Source organism: Giraffa tippelskirchi, chromosome 6 (genome assembly GCF_054371585.1).
Source record: "Giraffa tippelskirchi isolate mGirTip1 chromosome 6, T2T-mGirTip1v1.2.pri, whole genome shotgun sequence".
Lineage (NCBI taxonomy): Eukaryota > Metazoa > Chordata > Mammalia > Artiodactyla > Giraffidae > Giraffa > Giraffa tippelskirchi.
The window spans coordinates 79,287,613-79,310,244 of record NC_137280.1 but is presented as its reverse complement, the minus strand read 5'-3'; the positions used below and the strand labels follow the sequence as shown (position 1 = coordinate 79,310,244).

General features: G+C 56.6%; 1 protein-coding gene across 3 annotated transcripts in view; it reads right to left on the bottom strand.

The window, feature by feature from the left end:
* Positions 1-22,632, bottom strand: part of FLT4 (fms related receptor tyrosine kinase 4) — a 41,307-nt gene that overhangs the window by 4,854 nt on the left and 13,821 nt on the right. For 2 of the 3 annotated variants that reach the window (XM_081496060.1, XM_081496061.1), the window contains 27 exons: positions 22,275-22,371; positions 21,349-21,593; positions 21,035-21,147; positions 20,789-20,951; positions 20,456-20,595; positions 20,010-20,178; positions 19,597-19,714; positions 16,914-17,068; positions 16,662-16,824; positions 15,048-15,177; positions 13,817-13,925; positions 12,455-12,817; positions 12,033-12,179; positions 11,803-11,934; positions 11,520-11,626; positions 11,104-11,239; positions 9,893-10,006; positions 9,637-9,725; positions 9,366-9,516; positions 8,687-8,781; positions 8,193-8,315; positions 6,838-6,949; positions 5,581-5,680; positions 5,116-5,221; positions 4,344-4,495; positions 3,221-3,341; positions 2,062-2,147 (listed from right to left, as the gene is read on the bottom strand). In XM_081496060.1, coding sequence (XP_081352186.1) covers positions 2,062-2,147; positions 3,221-3,341; positions 4,344-4,495; positions 5,116-5,221; positions 5,581-5,680; positions 6,838-6,949; positions 8,193-8,315; positions 8,687-8,781; positions 9,366-9,516; positions 9,637-9,725; positions 9,893-10,006; positions 11,104-11,239; positions 11,520-11,626; positions 11,803-11,934; positions 12,033-12,179; positions 12,455-12,817; positions 13,817-13,925; positions 15,048-15,177; positions 16,662-16,824; positions 16,914-17,068; positions 19,597-19,714; positions 20,010-20,178; positions 20,456-20,595; positions 20,789-20,951; positions 21,035-21,147; positions 21,349-21,593; positions 22,275-22,371 — 3,736 coding nt within the window. Of the gene's footprint in view, positions 1-2,061; positions 2,148-3,220; positions 3,342-4,343; positions 4,496-5,115; positions 5,222-5,580; positions 5,681-6,837; positions 6,950-8,192; positions 8,316-8,686; positions 8,782-9,365; positions 9,517-9,636; positions 9,726-9,892; positions 10,007-10,539; positions 10,645-11,103; positions 11,240-11,519; positions 11,627-11,802; positions 11,935-12,032; positions 12,180-12,454; positions 12,818-13,816; positions 13,926-15,047; positions 15,178-16,661; positions 16,825-16,913; positions 17,069-19,596; positions 19,715-20,009; positions 20,179-20,455; positions 20,596-20,788; positions 20,952-21,034; positions 21,148-21,348; positions 21,594-22,274; positions 22,372-22,632 lie in introns of all 3 variants that reach the window. The other variant, XM_081496059.1, reaches the window with a different exon arrangement.

Sequence of the window (22,632 nt, the reverse complement as noted above, 5' to 3'; positions counted from 1 at the left end):
CAAAGAAGGAGGCCAAGATGCATGATAGAGATGCAGCAATTACCTGTAGGCATACAACCCCACAACCTCTGGTGTTCACAGTGCTGCAAACATGCCTTTGTAGGCTGCTGGGAAGGTAACAGATATTTGGATAAGTTGCAGAGGTCTTAATAACATCTACCAGAAAGGTGAAGAATGACCTCAACTATCCTACTGTGATACAAATTAACACCTGTGGTCTAGGGTAAACTATTCAATGATAACACCTATTGATTCAAAAACAGCCTAGGCAGAAGACAAGAAAAACTACATCAGATGACAAGAAAAACTACTAAAGGGGTCCCTGATAGACACAGGTGTCACACAAGGATCTGAAAAAAGTGGAAAAGAGCACTGTTTTATATTAATATAATATTTTAGGTTCTATCATTCAAACAGCTATGAGTAAGTCAATTACTAAAGTAAATAAGTAGAAGTACAGATGGATAAGGGGCACATGAAAAGATGTTCAATATCACTAACTATGAGAGAAATGAATATAAAAACTACAGTGAGATATCACTTCACACTGGTCAAAGTGGCCATCACCAAAAACCCCACAAACAATAAATGTTGGAGAGGGTTTGGAGAGAAGGGAACCCTTCTACACTGTTGGTGGGAATGTAAGTTGATAGAGCCACTACGGAGAACAGTATGGAGGTTCCTTAAAAAATGAAAAATAGAGTTACCATATGGCCCTACAATCCCAACTCCTGGGCATATATCCAGAGAAAAACATGATCTGAAAGGATGCATGCATCTCAATAGCCATTACAGCACTGTTTACAATAGCCAAGACATGGAAAGAACCTAAATGTCCATCGACAGAGGAATGGATTAAGATGTGGTACATATGTACATTGGAATATTACTCAGCCATGAAAAATAATGAAATAATGCCATTTGGAGCAACATGGATGGGCCTAGACATTGTCATACATGCTGAACAAAGTGAGTCAGACAGAGAAGGACAAATATCATATGACATCCCTTATATGTGGGTGGAATCCAAAAAGACATGATACAAAACAGAAAGAGACTCACAGACTTAAAGAACGAACTATGGTTGCTGAGGGAAAGGATAGGCGGAAGGGATAGCTAGGGAGCTTGGGATGGACATGTATACACTGCTGTATTTAAAATGGCAACCAACAAGGATGTACTGTATAGCACATGGAACTCTGTTCAATGTTATGTGGCAGCCTAGATGGGAGGGAAGTTTGGGGGAGAATGGACATGTGTATTTATGGCTTAGTCGCTTCACTGTTCACCTGAAACTATCACAACATTGTTAACCAGCTATACCCCAATACAAAATAAAAAGTTAAAAAAAAAGACTGCATGCAAAAAGACATTAATCTTCATTTATGGTTGTATATGCAACAGAGTATCTTAGGCCATTGCCCAGACCAATCTTTAATGTGCAGTTCCCACTGGATTTTAAGAGATGCTGTGTGAAAAAAGAATTGTGTGTTCCAATAAAGTTGAAAAAATGGATCAAAAATTTAAAAAATATGTACACATTTAACTATTTTATGTATACCTTTAAAAGTTTAAATATTCAGATCTATTTTTTAAGAGTGGAGATATCTTCTTGGACAAATGGAGGTCCTTGTTTATGGAGCTTACCCCCTATGCAAGCACACTGGAAGATTTCTCTGTAACTGCATTCTCATCAAACTAGTAAAACAGCCAGCTCTAGGTCACATGATCCATGGCCTCCCTTGGCTGGGGGGAGGGTGTTACATCCATTGGGCATAGCAGATGTTTCTTGGTTTCACAAAGAGGTTATTGTCTAGTATCTGTCAAAGGGGAGGGAGGTTTGGGGACCAGCACCAGGTTGCTGGGTCAAGACAGTGATGAGGGGTGGGGCTTATGGGAAGGCTGGTGGACAAAATCCTCAAGTCCCAGAGTGGTCTGACTTGAACACACAAAAAGGTAATTTGGAGACATGAAAAGTTTCAGGTAAGAGAGCGAGAGGCACATGCAGGCCCGGCCTCCCTGCTCTGGGCCCTTGCCAGGAGGGGGCTCCAGAAGCCCTACCTGAGACCATTCTCTTCTCTGCGCCTGCTCTCCAGCTGCTCAAACTCCTCGGAGGCCAGCACCACCCCACTGTCCGTGTGGCTGTCCTGCGCGGAGAGATCACGCCAAGGCTGAGGGTGGGCCCAGGGAGGCCCGTCTGCAGGTGGCTGCCCATCAGACCCGCCCCACTGCCGCCTGGACGCTCCTCCTGTGCTTGGGAAACTGGCCTCCATTCCGCCACCGGAGGCTGCTGGTTAGGGTCACACGCCCCTGCCACAGAGGGAGAGACTGCGTCTGGCGGGGCCACGCCCTGTGATTCAAGAGGGTGGCAAGCCTGGGACGCCCTTGCTGGGAGATACACAGGCGGCCATACCTCTGCTCAGGACACAGCAGAGCAGGAGCGCCAGGGGAGACAGGGGAAGTCTAGAAAGAACCTGACAGCTTACAGTCCAGGAAAAGGGTCCTCAGACACATCCAGGGTTTAGTGGGGCTATGTCACAATCAGTGTGACTTGGAGTGGTTTTGATTTCTGTGGAGGGGAACTGAACCACACTCTTGTCAAAGATGGGGGGCCCTCCCCACTCCCCGTCTTTATCTGAGCCTGGGGATGGGAGCTCGGGTCCGCACGGCGCTGCTTCAAGGCACCCATGGCCATCCCTGAACCCCGCCTCCCCGGGGCCTGTACTCACTCACCAGCCCCATCTGGATGGAGGCTAGAAGGCTGTGCTTTTACAAAACGGTCAGATTGCCTGCAGCCTCACTGAGCTGTAAGAGGTCTACTCTGCTTGACCGCATCTGAGGACACTAGTGGTCTTCCCGTGCCTCTTGCCCTAGACTACTTGTCTAGTGACACCATCTTCTCCTCTCTGGTCACGGGGCCCGATGGCCACCAAAGGGGGGGCCCTGACTCGGGTTGATTCATCTAGAAGGAGGAGCTGTCTTTCCACTGGGTTTCTACCAGGGTTTCTACCTTGCTGGGAGAGAGACGCTGGGGTGCTGGGGAGGGGAGACCCAGCGAGGAGGGCACAGGTGAAAGAAGCAGAGGCATGATGACACTGGGCTCCTTGTGCTGAGCTGGTTTCTGCCACTAGCCTTAGACTTTCTGACGTCTAACTCCCTGTGAAAAGAGTCCAGTGGCCCTGACCTGGGGCGGGGGCACAGGCCCACTCACCCCACTTACCACTATGGCCTTGTAGGTAGTTGGGGTCATGGGAAATTCCTCAAATGTTTTCATCCTGGAGGAACCCTGGGTTTGAGTCCCTCTGGCAAGGCATCCCGGAAAGGACACACAGTTATAATATCTGTGGGGAGGAAACAGCAAGTGCTGAGAAATGCAGTCCAGCACCCCTCCTGAAAGCTCTCTCCACCTTTCCTTCTGTACCCCTCTCCTCTCGGGGAGGACCCCAGGCCTGGGGCTGAGTACAGGAGCTGGTCTAGACTGCTCCCCAGGCCCCTGAGTCTTGCCTCTGCTCCCAGGCAAGAGGAGTGAACCTCACTGAGGCCACAGCTGGGGAGGATGTGGGAAGCGAGCAGCAGAGGGCCCCTGGCCTGGGTGTGACATGGAGCTGGAGAGAGACTGGGGGAGGACTTCCCTCCAGGATGGGCCACCCTATGCAAGGCAGGCAGTACTGATGTCACAAGCCTCTGCCTGATCTGCATGTGTGTACATGTGTGTGCACATTTGTGTGCCTACGGCGGGGCTGGTGGAAGGAACCTGGCAAGAACCAGCTGGGTGTTCCTACTCTCCAGGCTCGGCCTTGCTCTCTGATGGGGAAGATGGCATGGAGCGTCCTGAGCTCTTCTCTCAGCAACACCAATGTGAATGTGGATGCATGACCTTCTTGGAATGTAAATATTTACTGGCCTCTGACCCCAAACTCTGGATACTTAGGCTCCATTCTAAATCCTGAATAAGGTTAGTGAGTGACCAGCCCCACTCTCAGGGTCTCTGGGAACTCGCATTGTGCCTGAGAGGGGCGCTCCCTTGAAACGGATGGCGGAGGGCCTCTCAGTGGCTAGGAGTGTGGGCAAGTGGAAGAAGCCAGAGGGAAAAACTGAGGGGGCATGGAGAAAAGCAAAGTTGAAAGGCCACATGGGCTTGGAAGGACCTCAAGACTGACCACACCCACCAGGGCATCAGCGCTGCTGACATTTAATGTCACTTAGCTCTTTGAATTGATAAACATGGCCTCTTAAGTCCTTGTCCTTCACTTTTCCTTGATGACTGATGAGGATAAAACTTATATTTCCAAACTGCTTTCCCCTTGCCTGGGGGACCCTTGGATCTCAAGAGGGGGGCTGACCTGGCAGCCAGGCTGTGCTGGCACAGGCTCAGCGGGCTGTCCTCTGTGTCAGCATCCGTCTCTGTGATGTGCATGGCCGTGGTGGATGCCTGCAAGAAGCTGCCTTCCTCCGAGCTCTGAGAACCATGAGGAGCCACGCAGTCCTCATCTTCCTGGCAGGAATGGCACAAAAAGCCAGGGTCAGAGGCCCCTAGGCCCCACTTCGCCCCTATTCCTGCACTCAGGACTCCTAGAGTTCCTGATCCTTCAGGTGGTGTTCTCAAGGGCTCCAAGGACTAAAGGAGCTGGGCAGGTTCTCCCCACAGCCTTTCCAGGTGCCCCATCTAAGGAGGAGGCAGGCATGATAACAGCATCCTCGTTCCAGAGCCTTGCTGTCCCACAGCCTCGAACATCGGCACTTCCCACCCTCACCTTGGGGCAGCACCGGCCCCCAAGTGCCCATCTCAAGTCCCTGAGGCTGAGGCAGCAGGCAGCTCCCTGCTTCCTCCTCTAGGTCTCAGGGCTGCTCTGAGCCAGCCCTGAGCTGGCTTCGTTCCCCACCCCTGTGGGGGAGGGAGATACAAGTCAGAGGTGGGTGCAGGGGGCAGAGGGGCAAAGAGGGAGGTAGAAGAACATATCACTCTTCTGTCAGGAGGTGGGGCTCCTTGCAGGCTCCCTGAGGACCAGCCTGAGCCTCTTCGTGGGAAAAGCTGGGCTCTGACCATCCATGTGATGGCCCCCGGCTTGGGGGGCAGAGGTTGCTGCAGCAGGATAGGGAGAGTCGGAGCCTCACCTTCTGGGCCCTGCCCTGAAGCAGGTTCCCCAGGATCTCCACTAGATCTGAGAATGCAGGCCTTTCTTTGGGGTCTCCTGCCCAGCAGCTCAGCATGATGCGGCGTCTGTGGATACAGCTGGATGCTGGACGGCCTTCTGAGTGCACCCCTCACCCGACCCAGCAGACCCAAGTCTCCCGCCTCCTGCCAATCCCTCACACCTGCACTGCCTCCCTCCCTCCCCAGGGCTTAGCTCGGGCGTCCCTCCTACCTGCCGGGAGGAGAGCTGTCAGTGGACCCGCGGTGGAGTGAGAGCCGGTGTCTGCAGGCCTCCAGCCCCACTCCTGCGCCTGAACAACCTCCCCCCTCCCACCCCTGCCGGCATGCCCCACTTCCCAAGCCTTTACACAACCCCCCTTACCTTTTCCTGGTGGCCACCCACCTCTACGGCCCCTCAGTACCTCACGGCTTCCCGAGAGACTCACATGGCAGGAGTGGCTAGCTCTGGGGCCCGCATCCGGGTGCCCTCTTTCAGCCGTTGGCAGAACTCCTCATTGATCTGCACCCCAGGGTATGGGGAGGCCCCTGATGGTAGGAACAGGATGGGGGGGTGGGGAGCAGGCCACCACTGTTCAGCTCAGGTCCAAATCACCGCTGCCCTGGCCCCTTATGGCAGAGTGCTCATCCTGCTGCCCCCCTCCCCTTGTCCTAGTTCTTATGGTTAAGAGGACGGTGGCACCCGCTTGTGAGAGCTGCCATGAGCATTAGAGCTGTCATAGGCACATTGGCAAAAACGCTTCCCATCCTGGGATCGTCAGGGTCAGTAGAGCTTTGCTGAGCCAGTTGAGCTGCCCTGTCACAATGACCCCTCTTCAGAGAAGCCTTCTCCAGTTCTTCCCTAAGTCCTGTGGCTCTACTAGCAAAAAGTACCTACCTCCTGCAAGCCATACAGTAGTGGAAAGGCCCTTTTAAGACACGAGTCCCTCCCTCAAACCCTGCAAGGCTCCCAGTAGACTTAAATTCCAGGCCCTCACCCCAGAGGGCCCGCAGAGGCTGCCTGGACCAACATTACAAGCTTTTGCGGCATCTCCCAATGCTGACTGCTCACACCCTGCTCAGCTCCCAAACACAAGGACCATGGCCCTGACTAACCCCTCACCCTGGATGGCTGTTCTGCAGGCCCTCTTGCCTCCAGCCCACCCGCCTTCATTAGCCTGCCCCTCCTGGCCCCTCTGGCTCACAAACAGCACTGTCCTTCCTGTGCTCCCATGCGTTTTTATTTTTACTAACAGTATCGGTCATGGTTGCCATTCAGCGTTTTCACTTTTCTACTTGTTTCCTGCCTCACCCCTACCCTGGTTGGGGCCCTGCATCTTGGTTCCAGCGGAGCCCGGTTTACTATGTGAGGCTTGGGCAGCTGTGGTCATTGAGTGAGCAGCCAGCCTCCTTCCAGATGCTCCCCAGCCCCACACAGGCAGGAGCAGTGTCCCCAACGGCTTGTGAGAAAGGGGCTCAGCCAGGGAGGAAGGGGTCTGGGGGACTCCTACGGCCTTTCCCTCTGTGACGGGTGATGAGCCCAGGACCTGCTGGGTGAACACAGGGTTCTGCCATGGACACAGGCTGGACGTGAAGCGGGGACACAGGGGGGCCTCCAAGCACCTGTCTCAGAATGAGCTGGACTGCTCGGCCCAGGTGTGGACCTCTGATGAGCCTGCCCTCCCCTGCCCCTTGCCTGCACTCACCCAGGGAGAAAATCTCCCAGAGCAGGACCCCAAAGGACCACACGTCGCTCTGTGTGGTGTACACCTTGTCGAAGATGCTCTCAGGGGCCATCCACTTCAGGGGCAGCCGGGCCTGTGGGATGGATGTGGGTCCAATGGGGAAGGGAAGGACCGAGAGTGGCCAAGCCCAGGGGCATCCCTCCCCTGCCCCTGCTCTCCCCAGGACTCTGGAGTCACAACACAAGAAAGGCTCTCTGGTCAGGTCCACCCTGCATGTGTTCAGATGGCTCCTGCAATTGGCTCTGTCCCCACTGCCTCGCCCCTACTCCATTCCACAGGTGCCTGGTGACTTCTTTGAAGGCTTCTTCCCTGCTGCTATTCAGGGTAGACATCTGGGTCCCTCTCTTCCCCTGTGCTCTCCCAGAGAAAACTTGTAGCCTGTCTCCAGCTCCAGACCCTTTGGCCCAGTATATTGAGGGATGCTGTATCCCTGTACACCCTCACCAGCTCCACCTCTACCCACTCATTTGGTCCCCACACCAGATGCCTGGCATCTCTCCTGACCCCTCCTCTGGTGGCTCCTAATGTAACTTTCCTCCTATGGCTTTGACCTGGGAGCCTCGAGGACCACGGGCCTTCCTGCCTTGCCTCTGCCTCCACCCTTGCACCCCCACCCCTCTCTTATTATAGCTTGTAGAGGGAGTTTCTGGACAGCTGACTGTTACCTCCACAGTTACCACATACCTGAGAGTTAGAATACAGGACAAAATACTGCATGGTGGGCCTCTCACTGTTGTCTGTTGTTTAGTCACTCAGTCGTGTCTGACTCTTGCAACCCCATGGACTGTAGCCCACCAGGCTCCTCTGTCCATGGAATTTCCCAAGCAAGAATATGGGAGTGGGTTGCCATTTCCTTCTCCATAGCCTGGACCCAATTTGCCTTTCAACCTCCCTCTAAGCCTCTTCCTTCCTCCCCTGGGGCAAAACTCTAAACAAATTTAGATGCTCAGATGCCTGCTTGGCCACCTCTACGCATGGCCAATGAGACACAAGTTGCACCTAGCACCCACGTATTTTTTCTGTAACCTTGATACACTAGGTCTGTGCACCTTGAGGACAGACACCATGTAGCGTCTACCTCTGCATGGCCAGCCCCTACTGAGCAGGCATGTGGAGTCAGTGCCCACCTAACAGACCAAAAAGGCCAGACACAAACTCCATTTGGGGCACCGGGGTCCTTGTTTGTCAGCTCCTGTCTCCACTCACCTGCTCCAGGTGCCTCAGCGGGGTCACCAGGATCCCTGTGGGTGCAGGTCCTCAGACCTTCCAGGTGGATGGCAGTGAGTCCCCCACCCCTCTCTGTGGCCTGTACTCACACTGCCCTTGCGCACGTAGTCAGGGTCTTTGTAGATGTCCCGGGCCAAGCCAAAGTCACAGATCTTCACCACATCACTTTCTGACAGCAAGATGTTTCGAGCAGCCAGGTCTCTGTGGATACACTAGGGGGTGAAGAGGAGCAGTGAGGCGATCAGGGCAGGCCCCTGTGGCCACACCCAACCTAGAGCTCCAGGACGCCCTGTGCGAGTCCTGCTCTCTTGAGGATAGATTTCTGTGTGCCCCCATGACTTGCCATGGAGAGAGCTGGTGGCACTGTGGGGGCAGTGGAGAAGGCTGGGCAGTAGGACAGACTGGTTCTATACCTAGCTCTGCCTCTGACTAGCTGAAAATCTTGGGAGTTCGGTTCTACCCTTTGGACTCAGTCTACAGCTCTGCAAGGTGGGAGAGATGTGCCTTGACTACAGCTTCACTGTGGGGTAAGCTGGTGAGTTTTGGCCTTTTGCCCCTCTGAAGAGACTGCTGGGGCAGTCACCTTTCGAGAGGCCAGGAACTCCATCCCTCGGGCCACCTGGAAGCTGTAGCAGACAAGGTCTTCCATGGTCAGCGGGCTCAGCCACAGGTCCTTGGCTGCACAAAGAAGTGAGGCTGACTAGTAGGGTCCTCATCCGTGACTCCCATTTTCCACCCAGCCCCTAACGGAGCACTTACGTGTTCACTGAACCTGGCTGCGTCCCTCCTGGCCAGGCTTAACAAGCCTGCTGGTCTTCTCTCCTGCCCCTCAGCTTCCCTTCTCTCTGTGGTACCCACTAACTACTCCCAGAGCAGTGAGTACAGTTGCCACACTAGACCTCTGCCTCTGCTACTTCTGCCTGGACCACTCCTCAACATGTTTGCAGGGCAAACTCTTACTTATCTAGAGATGACCAAATCAAACATCAGAAGTCTCATGCCCCCAGGAGGTTGACCACGTTCAGGTGGTTACCCGTGTGGATTAGGATTTTGAGCTCCAACATCAGGGAGTGAGGCTCGCTGGCTGTGGCACCCTCTGGTGGGAACATGGGGCCTTGCTTCCTGAGGTGGCCTCTCTTTCTAAGGCAGAGTGCATCTCATACGCTCCCATGTTAAGTTCCTCCAGGAGGGCCCCAGGTTGGCTTATCCCAGGGTCCTGGAGCATGCCAGCCATTTCGAGCAAGGGGAAGCCATACTCTTACCTTCTTGGACTGGAGCGGCCCGCCCCGCCCCGCCCTTGCCCGTTAGGAGCCTTGTGAGGAGGGCCATGTCACTGTTCCCTGGCCTCCTCTGGTCAGCCTTGGCACCCTCCATCATGGAGCAGAAGCGCCTTCGCTGCTCAGCAGACTTCTCCTGCGATGCACAAAGCAGGTCGGAGTGGGAAGAGGCTTGCCATCTACTGCAAAGGCACTTTCCGCCCTCCCCACCCGGCTCACCAGCAGAGGCCTGGCCCTCGAAGGGGCGCCAACCTACCGCGCAGGGATTGAAGGCCTCCCGCTTGGTGCGCAAGAAGTTGGAGAGATTGCCATACTTGCAAAACTCCACGATCACCATGAGAGGGCCTGGGGCAGGGCAGGAGGGTGCGCTGGAGGGCAAGCAGCGCAGCCACGGCCCCGCCCTAAAGCCCTCCTGTGTCCCGCCCACTCCCAGCTCAGCTGGCCCTTCACACCCCCAAAGATAAGGGCACCTCAGGGCTTCGCCCTCCCCACAGGGCACCCGAGTTCTTTACCATTGGGCTTGGTGCAAGCCCCCAGGAGGTTGACCACGTTCAGGTGGTTACCAATGTGGATTAGGATTTTGAGCTCCGACATCAGGGCGCGATGCTCGCTGGCTGTGGCGCCCTCTGGAAGCAACATGGGGGCTTTGCTTGGTGCCCGGGCCCACCCGGCCTAGGACCCAGGCCCTGGATATCCCTTTTTCTGGGCCATTAGCTTGGGCTTTCCTGGTGGCTCAGACGGTAAAAGTCCCAGGTTTGATCCCCAGGTCTGGAAGATCCCCTGGAGGAGGAAATGGCAACCCACTCCAGTATTTGTACCTGGAGAATTCCATGGACAGAGGAGCCTGGCAGGCTACAGTCCACGGAGTAGCAAAGAGTTGGACATGACTGAGCGACTAGCATGTTCACTTTCAGCTGAGCTGAGGCCTGACCAGTGCTTTTGCCAGTGGGGGCGCAGCAAATACCACCTCCCTCTCTGAGGCAGAAGGTTTAGGTGGACTGGTAAGTATTACTCAGAGGTGAGCCCCAGGCCATAGATTCCCTGTATAACCTCTGGTAAGAATCTGTTCTGAACCTGTGTCCCCTCACAGACCCATCAGCACACCCAGAGTTGCTGACCCTCACCAGCTCAGCCACCCCTTCTACCCACGACCCCACACCTTTCAGCATTTTCACGGCCACAGTGTCACAGCAGCTGCCCTTGTTGATGCCAAAGGCTGAGGCTTCCACCACCTTCCCAAAGGCCCCATGGCCGAGGACTCTCCCTGTGGGAGCAGGGGGCCAGTTCCAGGTGAGCTGTATGGGGGTGTGGGTGGAGAGGACTGGGCAGAAGGGACAACCCCTGTGGAGGGCCAGGAAGGAAGGCCCAGGAGGGGGAGGAAAGTCAGGAGCCCCCTTGCCAAACAGGAAGTGCATGGGGAGCAGGGTGGGAGCAGAGAGAGGAGAGGGGCCGACAGGAAGGCCTGCATCCTCTCCCAGCAGGTGTGACAGGCCCACCCTGCTCAGAGCAGCAGGAAGTGACCTCGGGGGGCCTGGGAATTGAGAGCCCCTATAACAGTTCTGGGGATGCAGGCCTAGATGGACAGGTCAGGCCAGGTGGGGGCCAGGTGGGACTTTCTGGCATGAGTTCTGAGAATGGAGGGATTTCAGGGCTCCAGCCTGCCTGACCCCAGAGCAGCTGAAGCAGGACTGGGTGGGTGTAGCAGGCTGGGAGTGGGTCTCACCGAGGTGCAGCCGTTCCCGGGGGAACTCCCACTGACTAGTGTCGTAGGACAGGTATTCACACTGCTCCTCCAAAGGCACCTCCCTGGGGTCCATGATGATGGACAAGTAGCCAGTCTTGATATCTGCATGGGTTGGCTGGGGGTGGGGATGGGGACAGCTCACTGACTCAGCCATACCATCCTGGCTTCAGTAAAACTGTGCCCAGGACAGATGGCCTCTCCTTAGGGACTTCTGATACATAAGGGGACAGATGGACAGACAACCTCTTGTCCTCTAAGAGTCCAGCATGGAGGGGTCTGGGGGCCTCCCAGGTTACAAGGCTTCCAGGTGAGCCAGGGTGGAACCATATTCCTTAACTTAAGGGCTGGGAGGGGTGGAGAGAGCCCATGAGAAGCTGGGGACGAAGAGTGCTTACCCTCCTCATGTTACAGAAGATGAGGAGAAGGAGGACCCAGAAGAAGACAGCGATGACCCCGGTGCCAACAAGGATCACGATCTCCATGCTGCCTCTATCCTCAGAGCCTGAGTGGGCAGAAAGGGGGGTGGTGGCTACTGCGCACATATTGTGAGGGGGGAGAGGGTGTACCCTTCGGGTAGGATCCCTTCTGGTGGGCACAACTGGCAGTGAGGTGGGCATGAGAAGACGGCATCGAATTCAGGCAGAAGGTGGGTTGGGGGGAATGAGGGGGAGGCGGGACCTTCCACAGCCACGCTGGCAGAGGAGTTGACGCAGCCCTTGGCATTGCACACACTGCACAGATAGTGGCCCGCGTCCTCCTCGCGCACGCGCTGGATGCTCAGCCTCTGGTTTGAGTCCGCCAGGTCGATTCCTGCAGCAAGTGGGGTGGACGTTTGAGTTCAAGTAGGTCTGGGGCTTTGGTCTCGAGAGCTCCCAGACCCTGCCCTCCACCCATATCCACCCCCCTACCGGACTCTTCTTCCAGCAGCCTCTCATCTTTGTACCACACGATGCTGGGTATGTGAGCCCCGGCCACTGGGCAACGCATCTCCAAGGAATCGCTCACGTTCACCAGGAGGTCAGTTAGGTTCTGCGTGAGCCGTGGGGCTTCTAGGGCTGGGGGCAGGGTCGAGAGAGAGCTAAGTGGAGCTGCAGAAAGCAGGAGGGCACTCCAGGAAAGGGCCCTCCAGTGCTAGGATCTCTCCAAGCTGAAGGGTCAGGGTTTGAGCTCGGGGTGGGCAGGGCTGTGCACCCCCTGAAGGGGAAGGAGAGGGGGCTGCTCTTGCAGGCTCGGGCTTGTGAGTGGACTGCCTAGGTGCGGGCTGGGCTGGGGGTAAAGGCTCCTTGGGGAGCGCTGCCCTGCCTGGCCCCTGCAGCCCGGCTTGCCTCACCCTGCACGGACAGGTACTTCTTATGGCAGTGCTTGTCATGGCTGCGCCGGTCCTGCACCTCGCACACGTAGTCGCCTTCGTGTTCTGGTGCCACCCTGGGGATGGTGAGGGTGAGTGTGGCGTGGCGCTCGCCGGGCGCCACCTCCTCCAGGCTGGCGGCCAGTGGTGTGGCAAACAGGTGCACATTCTTGCAGTCAAGCAGCAGTGGGTTCCCCTGCGCGTCATGCAGCGTGGACAGGTTGAGGCGGTACCAGTGCAAATGCTCATATGTGTAGTTGTCGGCACGGCAGCTCAGGCGCACAGCCTGGCCCTCTAGGGGCTCTTCTGATGGCTCTGACTCGATGCTGAAGCCGTCGGGGATGGCTGGGGAAGGAGGAGGAGCCACTCACCGTGACACTGTGAGGTGCTGGCGAACCTCCCCACCTGCTCAGGGACTCTCTCTCCCTCTTCCTCATTGACCTTTGGACTCACTCAGCTCTCAAATAAGAGTGTACATCACATCCCTGGGCCAGGGACCCCACCTCTGGAGCCCTCTTCTCCCTCTCCCTGACAAGAGACCAGCTCTCTCAAGTCAGTTCCACCAGGGGCTCCTCCTGCCTTGCCTCCCTCTAGTTTTTCCTGAACAAGCCCCAGCTGGGTACTGCCCCTACCTCTCCCAGGAGCCCATGCCACCAATGAGTTTCTTGCTAGCAGCTCAGCGGGGACCTGAGGGCCCATTCTCGCTCACTGCTGAGCACCCTCCCACCACTGTCCTCTTCGCGAAACAATCTGGTTTCATTAGCATTTGGCAATGGCTCCCAATTTCCTTTGGTCCCTCTGCTGTTCACTGTTGAGCTACTATGGGCTCCTGTCTCCTACAGAGTGTTTTCTTTGGCTCCACCTCTCTTCTAGGTGCCCGCATTTAAACCTCTGGGCCCAGTGACTGTCCTTCCATGGTCTTCTTAGTGTTCCTGAAGTCATTAACAGGTTTGAAAACTCTGAGGGAACCATGGACCCTCTTCCTAGGGCAAAATGCACATAAGAACCAGCTGCTGTGCAGGACCCATGGCTTAGGATGGGGGTGGGAGGGAAGTGGATGTGGGTGGAGCTGTGGGGAACAAGAGGGCACTCCTCGGGAGGCATCTCCTGGTCCAGGGGCAGATGGTGCTGACTCATCCCAATTCATATGCCTGTAACCTCCAAATCTATCCCTCCTGCCAAGACCCAGGGGCCCAGTGGGCCCTGGGTATCTCTCCTGGTGCCTCAAGGTCACAAGAAACTCAATGGGGCCCCAACCCGGGCATATTATCTTCTCCCAGGCCTGGTCTCCTCCTGTGCCCACCTGGCTCCTGACCTCTATCCAGGCCTGCCCAAGTCACTCACTGGTCACGTAGAAGTAGATGAGCCGCTCATCCTGGCCCACTTTGTTGAAGACCACGCACTTGTACATGGCAGATACATTGGCCTCCTGGATCACCAGCTTGCTCACCGTCTGGACAGGATACATGTCAGGCATAAGGATCCATTTCCTGCTTAAGTTCCCCTACCCTAACCTCCTCTTTCTGCATGGAAGTTGCTCTGCCTACCAGAATAATGGGAGAAACTGAGGCTCTGGGCTGGAGATGACCAAAGCTCAAAGACAGTACCAGGAATGGTGAGGCAAGGAGAAGGTGATGAGGTCCTTGGGCAGCAGCAAGAGGCAGCTCCCCAGAAAACTCAAGGGCCAGCGTGATGGACAGCTGGCCTCAGCTGTAGCTGGGGTCAGAAGGCAGCGTTAGGCAGGACCAGAGAGAACTCTGGCTGCAGATGGGCTCAGGGTGCTGCCATGCTGAGGAGGCGGCAGGGGCCCAGGGGCACTGGGTCGGCCCAAGCCAGAGTTAGGATGCATGCTCTGGTCATATCAAGTGTCAGCCTGTGGTCCAAGGAGTCACTGGGTGAGACCCCTATGATGTGCCCACAAATACTTCAGGGCTGCCTATAGCACCTCTCAGTGCTCTGGGTTGTGGCAAGGGGAGGAGATGGGTTCCAGGGCTCCACAAGGACTCTGGCCTTGGGGAGTAGGAAGTTTGGAAACAGAGGCAGAGAGAGGGCCATAGGCTCTGCCTACCAGCCCAAGACCCCACCCCCTAACCTCAAGCCGGGCACTTCCTGGCCAGCCTGGAACAGGAAGAGGCTCTGGAGGTGTGTAGGAAAACAGGAAGTGACTGTAGGAAGTGGGTGCCTTTGTTCAGTCCTTCCCCTGCTTGGCCTCTTCTAGGGATTGCCCCCAGCCTGGGCCAGCCGTCTTTGGGGAGGATAGAGCGTCCCTAGCCCCAACTCTCCCAGCCCTTGGTAGCTTGGGCCCACAGCCTTGAATCTCAGCTTCCCTCTCTGGGAAGCAGTGGCAGGTCTGGCCCCTGCAATCTATATGCGGGCAGGGAAGCTGATATCCAGAGACATTGCAGAAAGGTTACTGACTCTAAGCTGCTATTGCAAGAGCTTGCAAGTCCAGTGGAGACCTAGAAGGCCAGGAGAGGACCCCAACTCTCTCCTTCTGATCCCACCTTTATTCTTCTGAAAAAAAGACCTCACCTCTCTTCTCCCCCAGCCACTCAGTGGCCTGGCTGGTCCATACCTTATTTTTGCCCTCTACAAACTCTGTCCAGGTGTCCAGGCTCTCAATGGGGTTCACAGCATCCTGTGTAGTCACTTCCCTCCAGTCCTGGCACTGTGGCATTCGGTCTCGCTGCTGCCGCTGCCAGCTCCTGAAGACAAAGAAGGACAAGGGCAGTTAGGGATACAAGCAGAGAGGCACTACACTAAGGGTAGGGTCAAGCTTTTCTCATACTCAGGGTCATCTCATCTCATGGTGGGGAAGGTTGGCCCCCCAAAGTAAGCGAGGAGGGCAGGGGCTTTGTTTCTGGCACACTATTCAGGGCTCAGTAACCCATCCTGCATGTGCTGCCAGACACAGCCTTACTCAGTAGACCAGGATCTGTGCCTGCAGAGCACCACACGCCTGTGTCTCTGTGCCAGTCCTCTGGTCTGCTGTGCCCCCTGCTCCTACCCACATGTGTCCCTTCCTGCAAAATCCACCTAGATCTCCTGGTGGAGCAGCAAAGTCACTCCTGTTAACTCCTGCTACAGGAAGCCCTCTCCTTCCATCCCTCTTCTACAGCTGCAGCCCCTCCCTGGGACAGCTGTGCATCCCAGCACCTTTGGTCTCTGGCTGGGATGAGGGTCCAAGGGGGAAGGCCTGGCTCAAGGGAGGCTCTTGTCTGCCCCTAGGGAAGCAGAACTGGCCCTAGGTCTCTGTAATCATGCAGAGCATAACAGTAGAGCATCAGATGGAAGCACATTTGGAGGTGCCAGGGATCTGCAGCCTCACGGTCTGGAAGAATCTCTTATGAACCTTGGATGTTGTGGGCTGGCCACCCCTAGTGAACCTCCCTCACTGACCATGCCAAGGCACACAGTCTTTGCCAGTGTGGCTGCCTCGTCTCCCTTGGTTTCCCAGTTACTGTCCTTCCCCAGCCTGTGACCCTGTACCCTGTCCATTAGGATCTCTTGCTAAATGGCAAATGTGCCTAGTCCCTCCCCTGCTCAGCACCATTCACTGTCTCTCCAAGGCCTTCCAGACCACTGACCATCTTGGCGCCCACCATTCCTGGCCCTTGCTTGTTCAAGTTTTCCGTTCTCCTAGACTGTCCTTCTGGCACCCAGGTAGGGCAGTGTGGCCCAGCATTTGGGCAAGCTCTGCCGCTTACTGCCATGACATTAGGAAAGTCATGCCCCTTCTCCAGCCTCACTTTCTCCTCTCTAAGGGGTCATGGTTAGCACCATACAGATGAGCTGGTGGGCCTGGGCATGCTTAGTTTGCCTTGGGGTTCACTCAGTACACGTCTCGCAAAACTAGCCCAGGTCTGCGTGCTTGGTGAGGGGTGTCCTCCCTAGGGCCCAGAGGCATGTCCTTTGGTCCCCTCCAGATATGCAGTTGTGTGTCTGGGGAGCATTGCTTTCAAGGGAGAGGATAGTGGGGGCTGCACCATCCCCATGTCCAGGCTGGCCTGACAGTACAAGGCTTGCTCAGGCAAGGTGAGGTCAGGGATTGGCTATAGTCCGTGAATTGTGATAGGGTTTGGGTTTAAAGCGGAGCTATGGGGAGGGGTGCTGGTAGTGAGAGGGGGCTATGGTTGAAGTTGGGGATTGGGCTGGGAAGCAGGGGAAGGTAGGGTGGAGCCACACTCACAGGCTGCGCTGGCTGAAGTTCTTGCAGGGCGTCCACGGCCGCCAGTGCCACTGGATGCCGAGAGGAGGGGGCACCCCATAGGCTGTACAGGTGAGGGCCTGGCGACTATGGCGGGAGTAGATGCTGGGGGAGGAGGCTTCCTTTTCGTGGATGTGAGGGGGTACTGGAGACACAGGCAGACAGCCAGTCAGTCAGCATACCCCCAAAAACCCACCTGTCCCCCTCTCCCTCTCCTGTCCCAGCCACACATACCATTCACCACCAGCTCCAGGCTGATGTTATGCCTCAGGCCAGCCGCGGTGTTCCACAGGGCCAGGGTGTAGATGCCCGCACTGGCCTCCGTCACCTCCTTGAGCACCAGAACATGGGGACTATGGCGCCCGGACACTGCCTTTCTGTCCTTGTACCTGGCCCAGGAAAGGAGGTCAGGGGGCTGTGTGAACTCCACCCCAACCCCAGCTGACTCTGGACTGGGGGACAGACGGCTGTGGGGATGGTCCCTGGGCTTGAGCCGCGAGGGCTCACGACACCCCCCAGGCTCAGGACCAACCAGAGTCCCCAGGGGACCTTGTCTCTGTCATAGGCTTCACTGGGGTGTGCTGTGAAGGAGTGGAGGAGTGCTCCCTGAGGGCGCAGCTCAGACCCTGACCACGTTGGGGTCTGGGAGCCCTGACCCTGACTCTGCCCTTTCCAGAGCTCTCCAGATGCATGGGCTTCTTGTTGCCCTGCCCCCTTTCCCAGGGCCTTTGTACTCACTTTCCTGCTTTGCTTGGATGCTAGATATCTGCAGGGCTCCCTCTCTCCTCTATTCATCATCACCCAGCCATCAGAGCAGCTGTGTGGACCAGGAGCTGGCCCTCGGCCCTGCACCTGCTCATCTGCGTGTCTGCTGATTGTTGGGTCCCACACTGAGCTGTATGTATGGTCGCTGCCATACACCCTATGTGAAGAGCAGCACCCAGCACACATAGGTGCTCAGTGTACATGTGTATAAACGGATGACTCACACCCCAAAGGAGACTCCTCTCCAGTCCTGAGTTGGGAATGCTACAGGCAGCGTCCCCGGAACCCAAGCTCTGGACTCTGCCTGGAAGCAGCCCTCAGGCGGGCATCGTCTTCTGGTTTATTAAGCCAGGGAGACACTAGGAAAGCACAGCTCTCGGGATGGAAAGTAACAGCGAGGGGGATGCAGAGGCCTGACTCTCAAGTGCTGCACCACAGCCCATTCAGAAGAGATTTGACTTGCCAGGAGTCACACAGCAGGGCAGGGCAGAGTAGGGCCCAGGCTGGGAGGACTGCTGGGCTCTGGTGCAGAATCCTGGTGCTACCTGCTGCATTTGTGATCCTAGGCAAACTCCTTCACTGCCCCAACCCCCTGAGTCTTCATCTGAAAACCAGGGAAACCAAATGCACCTTCTTGCAGGTGTTGTCAGGTCTCCCAAGATACAGCCTTGGGGTCAGCATGATGCTGGACACACAAAGGCTGCTTTGGGAGCTAGGACCAGCCTGTCCACTAGATCTCTGTCTATTCACTTACTAGTAATCATCACATGATTACCTGGAAGAGTGGACCCTGGTGGGGCTATGGTCACCACTAACGCCCTGGGGCAGGTGTCTCAGTGGACAGTGGGCCCAACTGAGCACTTCTTGGAGGCAGATATTGAACAAGTGAGAGAGAAAAAAAAAATGGGGCCAGAAGTGGTGGGAATGGTGAGAAGAAGGCAGCTGTCTGAGGATCAGACCTGGACCAGATCTTTGATACAACAGAGCTGGCCACCCTCCCAGACAGGGTCAGTACTACTGGCCTTAGAAAGCAGGGGACAGGGCCTTAGTCCGGACTGCACCAGTGCCCTTCAGGATACTATCTCGAGTGTCCTGGTCCTGCACCAGGTGGCCCTGATGGGCCCCAAAGCCTGCGCCTCACAGGGAGAGTCATGAAGTCCCAGGCCCAGGGCTTCCAGGGCCCTCCCAGGAGAAGCCTGCTTCCAGACTATGGCCAGAGAAGTGGGATGCTGGCTGAGAATGTCTGGGCATCTTCTTGCCAAGCTCTAGGCTTTCAGAAAAGGTCATCCTGCCTGGTAGAAGGTGCTCCAGGCAGGGAAGGTGAGGCTTCCCTGGCCAATTGTGAAAGGACAGAGCAGATGAGTCTCAGGAGGCTCAGGGCTTGGGCAGGAATGCCCTTCTCCTTTCCTGGCCTGTTTCCCTCCTGTGTATGATGAGAGTCAGGCTAGAGTGTGATCTCCCAGGATCAGGCCATATGGACTGCTCATTTGGCCGAAGGGTGCATGGTGGGGTGCTATGTCTTCCCGAATTCTCGGGGAGCATCCGGTGAAGGTAAAGCCACCACTGAGGGACATCTCTCTGACTCTTGGCATACCCTGCAAGGGGTACCTTACTCTCAGGTCACACACCAGGAGCGGGGATCTCGAACTTGTAGGCCTCCTGGCAGCTCTAGCTCACTGCCACACAGCCCTCAGGCCCAGCCCTGAAATCCTTGTGAGACCCTTATCGTATCTCCAAAATGCTGGTGAGAAGTATCCTGGGAGTGGCAACCTGTTTTGAGAGGAGCCTAAGAAACCTGAAGCCATTCCTCTATGATCCCCTCCAGTGGGGGCCCTCAGAGAGGCTGAGTGGGTGCAGGAAATAGTTAGATAAAGCCCTATGCTACGCCCACCACACCCACACATAACAGGAGGCCAGTATTTACACTCTTTCACAGTTTAGCAGCAATTCGGGCCAACCTTCCCTCTAGCCAAAATAACACATGATGTATATATTCCTTGGAATCTTCATAGGGGGTCCCCTACTCTGGGCACAGGTCCCCATCTAGGTCTCAGGAAGTAGGCCTTGATATGGGGAATTTTGCTCTTCCTCTCTGTGGTTCTTTCTTGCACTGGACTGGGTGGGTAGGGAAGGGCAGGAACAGAGGAGGTACCATTGGAACTCCGGTGGGGGATATGCTGCCAGCTTCACGGGCAGTTTCACCAGCTCATCTCCTGCTGTGGCCTCCAGAACCGGACCCTTGAGCCACTCGACGCTGATGAAGGGCTTCTCTGTGAGACGGGCGACATCAGGGTAAAGCCAGGGCTGGTGTGGCTGACCCACCACCACCCAGGGATTTGCAGCCACCCCCAGTGGCCAGATGCCCTGCTCTCCGGGGCATGGGAACTGGGCAGTCCATCCACTCATGACCCTCCCTTCCCTCTGGCTCGACTCCACATTACTCAGGTGCACCATGACTTATGACCCTGGGCCCACACTGCACAAGAACCCTTGTGCTCCAGGCTTGACAACTGACACCGAACCTAGCCCAGGCCATGCTGGGCACAATGACCTGACAGGCCGTACCATGCACAATGACCTCAGTGCTCTCCTGGAACTTCTGGATACCATTGTTGGCCTGGCACACGTATGGACCCAAGTCATGCTGGCTGACGTTGTGGATGGTGAGGATGCTGGAGAGCTCTGTGTGAGTCTGCTGGGAGCGCCGCTCTGGTACCCACTTACCCCGCTCTGCCTGCCCAGGACCAGGGGAAGCACAGGGTCAGAGCAAGTGGGCTCTGACAAAACTGACCCCCATAGGCACACACCCCAGCCCAACCAGCAGCAGCTCCAGAAGCCTTGGACTCAGACTCTGACTTTTCCTTGGGATAGGAAAACTTCCCTATCAGACAGGGGCTCCTGGGGCAGAGGTAAGTACGTGTGGGCCAGGCCAGACCAGGGCCAGTGTGGGCCATGACAGGGATTCCTGGGGATGATTCAGGTACAGCCCCTGCCAGGGATGCTGAGCTCACCTGCTTCCCTGGATAGTTCCAGTCAAAGGTGACACCTGAGTTGAACTCGGCCCACACGGTACAGTTCAGGACTAGTTTTTCCCCAACCAGCAGCTCCAGCGATCTCTTGGGGAACAGCTGGATGTCATAGAGCTCGTTGCCTGGTGACACATGCACAGGGACCCCCATGCCCTTTGTAGAACAGTGCATGTAGAGTGCAGGGCACAGGGCGTCCCCTGAGACCAGCCAAACCATGGTACCTACAGCCCCATTCCTGTCCTCTTTCTGCACTTCTCCCAGGACACGGGGAGTAGTCGCTGGGGGAGGGTCCTACAGCCCCAGGCAGCCCCCTACCTGTGATGTGCACAACGAAGGGGTTGGACAGGAAGGCCTGGCCGCTCCAGGTGGTCTCACACTGCAGGTACAGGGCATCGCGCAGCAGAGGGGTGGGCACCCGCATGCCCCGGCGGTCATCCCACACCACCTCCTGTCCATCAGGCTGCAGTGCTGAGCTTTGCTGTAGGGACGCAGTGGCTGTCAGGGCCCAGCTACCCCCTTCCCCTTGGCCAGACAAGGGTGGAGATGGGGCTGGGGCTGTACCGAGCGCAGCGTGACGTTCAGGCCGGGGATGGACACCAGGCAGGGCACCCACATGGAGTCCTTCCTGTTGACCAGAAGTGTGTCTGGCTTGTTGATGAAGGGCTGCTCCGAGTCTGAAGAGAGGGGACAGGTTGTGGGAGGAGCAGGCGGGGCTCAGGGAGTCTCTGCCCAGGTGTGGAGCCATCGGGCAGTCCCTCCACCCCCAGGGTCCCAAGGCTGGGGTTGCAGCCACAGATGCCAGCCACCTCTCGACGACCCAGGACCCTGCCCATGGCTCCTGAGTATCCTTGAGGGTGGGTGCTGGGCCCCCTCACCTCTCACAAACACGTAGGTGCTGGCCGCAGTGGTGCCCTCAATGCGAGCCTTGATGTACTTGTAGTAGCAGCGGTAGCTGCCTGTGTCATTGGCGTGGGCCTCCTGCAGCAGCAGAATCTTGCAGTAGGGCCGGGTGTCTGTGCCTTGACAGTCACGCACGGTCCCCATGTCCTCACCATCCTTCTCTTCTGGGACTGGTGCATCCTGAGCCCCTGGCCAGGCCCACTCCAGGGGGTGCTGCCCCCTGGCAAAGGATGCAGGACATCAAGACAGGCCCGGGCTGCAGCCCTGGGGGACAGTCCCTGTGGAGCCTCTCAGAGGCCCAGCCTTGCTCATAGCTCATCTCACTCAGAGGTCAGGGCAGACCAGCACTTGGTCACATACCATGAACACAGGGCAGGGTACCCCTGAGCCCCTGGGGCCTCTGCCTGGCGCCTGGGCCTGCATTTGGCAGGCTGTCCTTCAGAAAAGCCTGAGCCTCAGATTATAGCTGGGCCTGAAGGGAAGACAACAGCTTCGCAGTCTGTGTGGGTGGGTCAGGGGCCAGTGAAGGGTGGCTGAGTGTGGGAGCAGGCAACGTAGCATTTGTGTAGGATGACCTGGGGGTGAGCATGGGGTGGTCCGGGGTCAGTATGGGTTGACTCAAGGATGGATGCAGGGTGATAGGTTTGTGGTCCGTAGGAGATTATGAGGGGTGAGTATGGGTGAAATGGGGTAGGGTGCCTGTGTCTGCAGGGCAGGGGATGGATGGTCCGTGCCTCCAGGAACCTACAGTAAAGCCACCTGGGAGCACCCCTAAGCCTTGAAGCCTCTCTGTGCTGCCTTCTGAGTCCTCCGCCACCATCGGCTCTGCCTTCTGTAGTCTCCTTGGCCTGCTAGGTAGGAGGGACCCAGGCCCAAGCTCCCCTGGGTGAGGGCTGAATACCTGCAGGAGATGGACAGGCTGTCACTAGAATCGATGACATATGTCTCTTCCGTGATGTTCAGGGTTGGCGGGGTCATGGAGTAGCCACTGGCCAGGCCTGGGTTGGGAGATAGGGTTAGCATGGGATTGGGTCATAAGTTCACATGATGATATCGATCTGGTGCTGGCGGGCCCCTCCGCAGGGCAGGTGCTGCCTAGCCTTTCAGCCCAGAGCAGGACCAATACGGCCCAAGACACCTGGGAACCTCCACCTCAGGCTCAGCCTGCCCACTGGCTGCAGTCCCAAGTGAGCCCTGATTGAGATCTGGACTGAACTCAGGCCTCTGGTCCTACAGGAGCGGAGCTGCCAACATGAAGT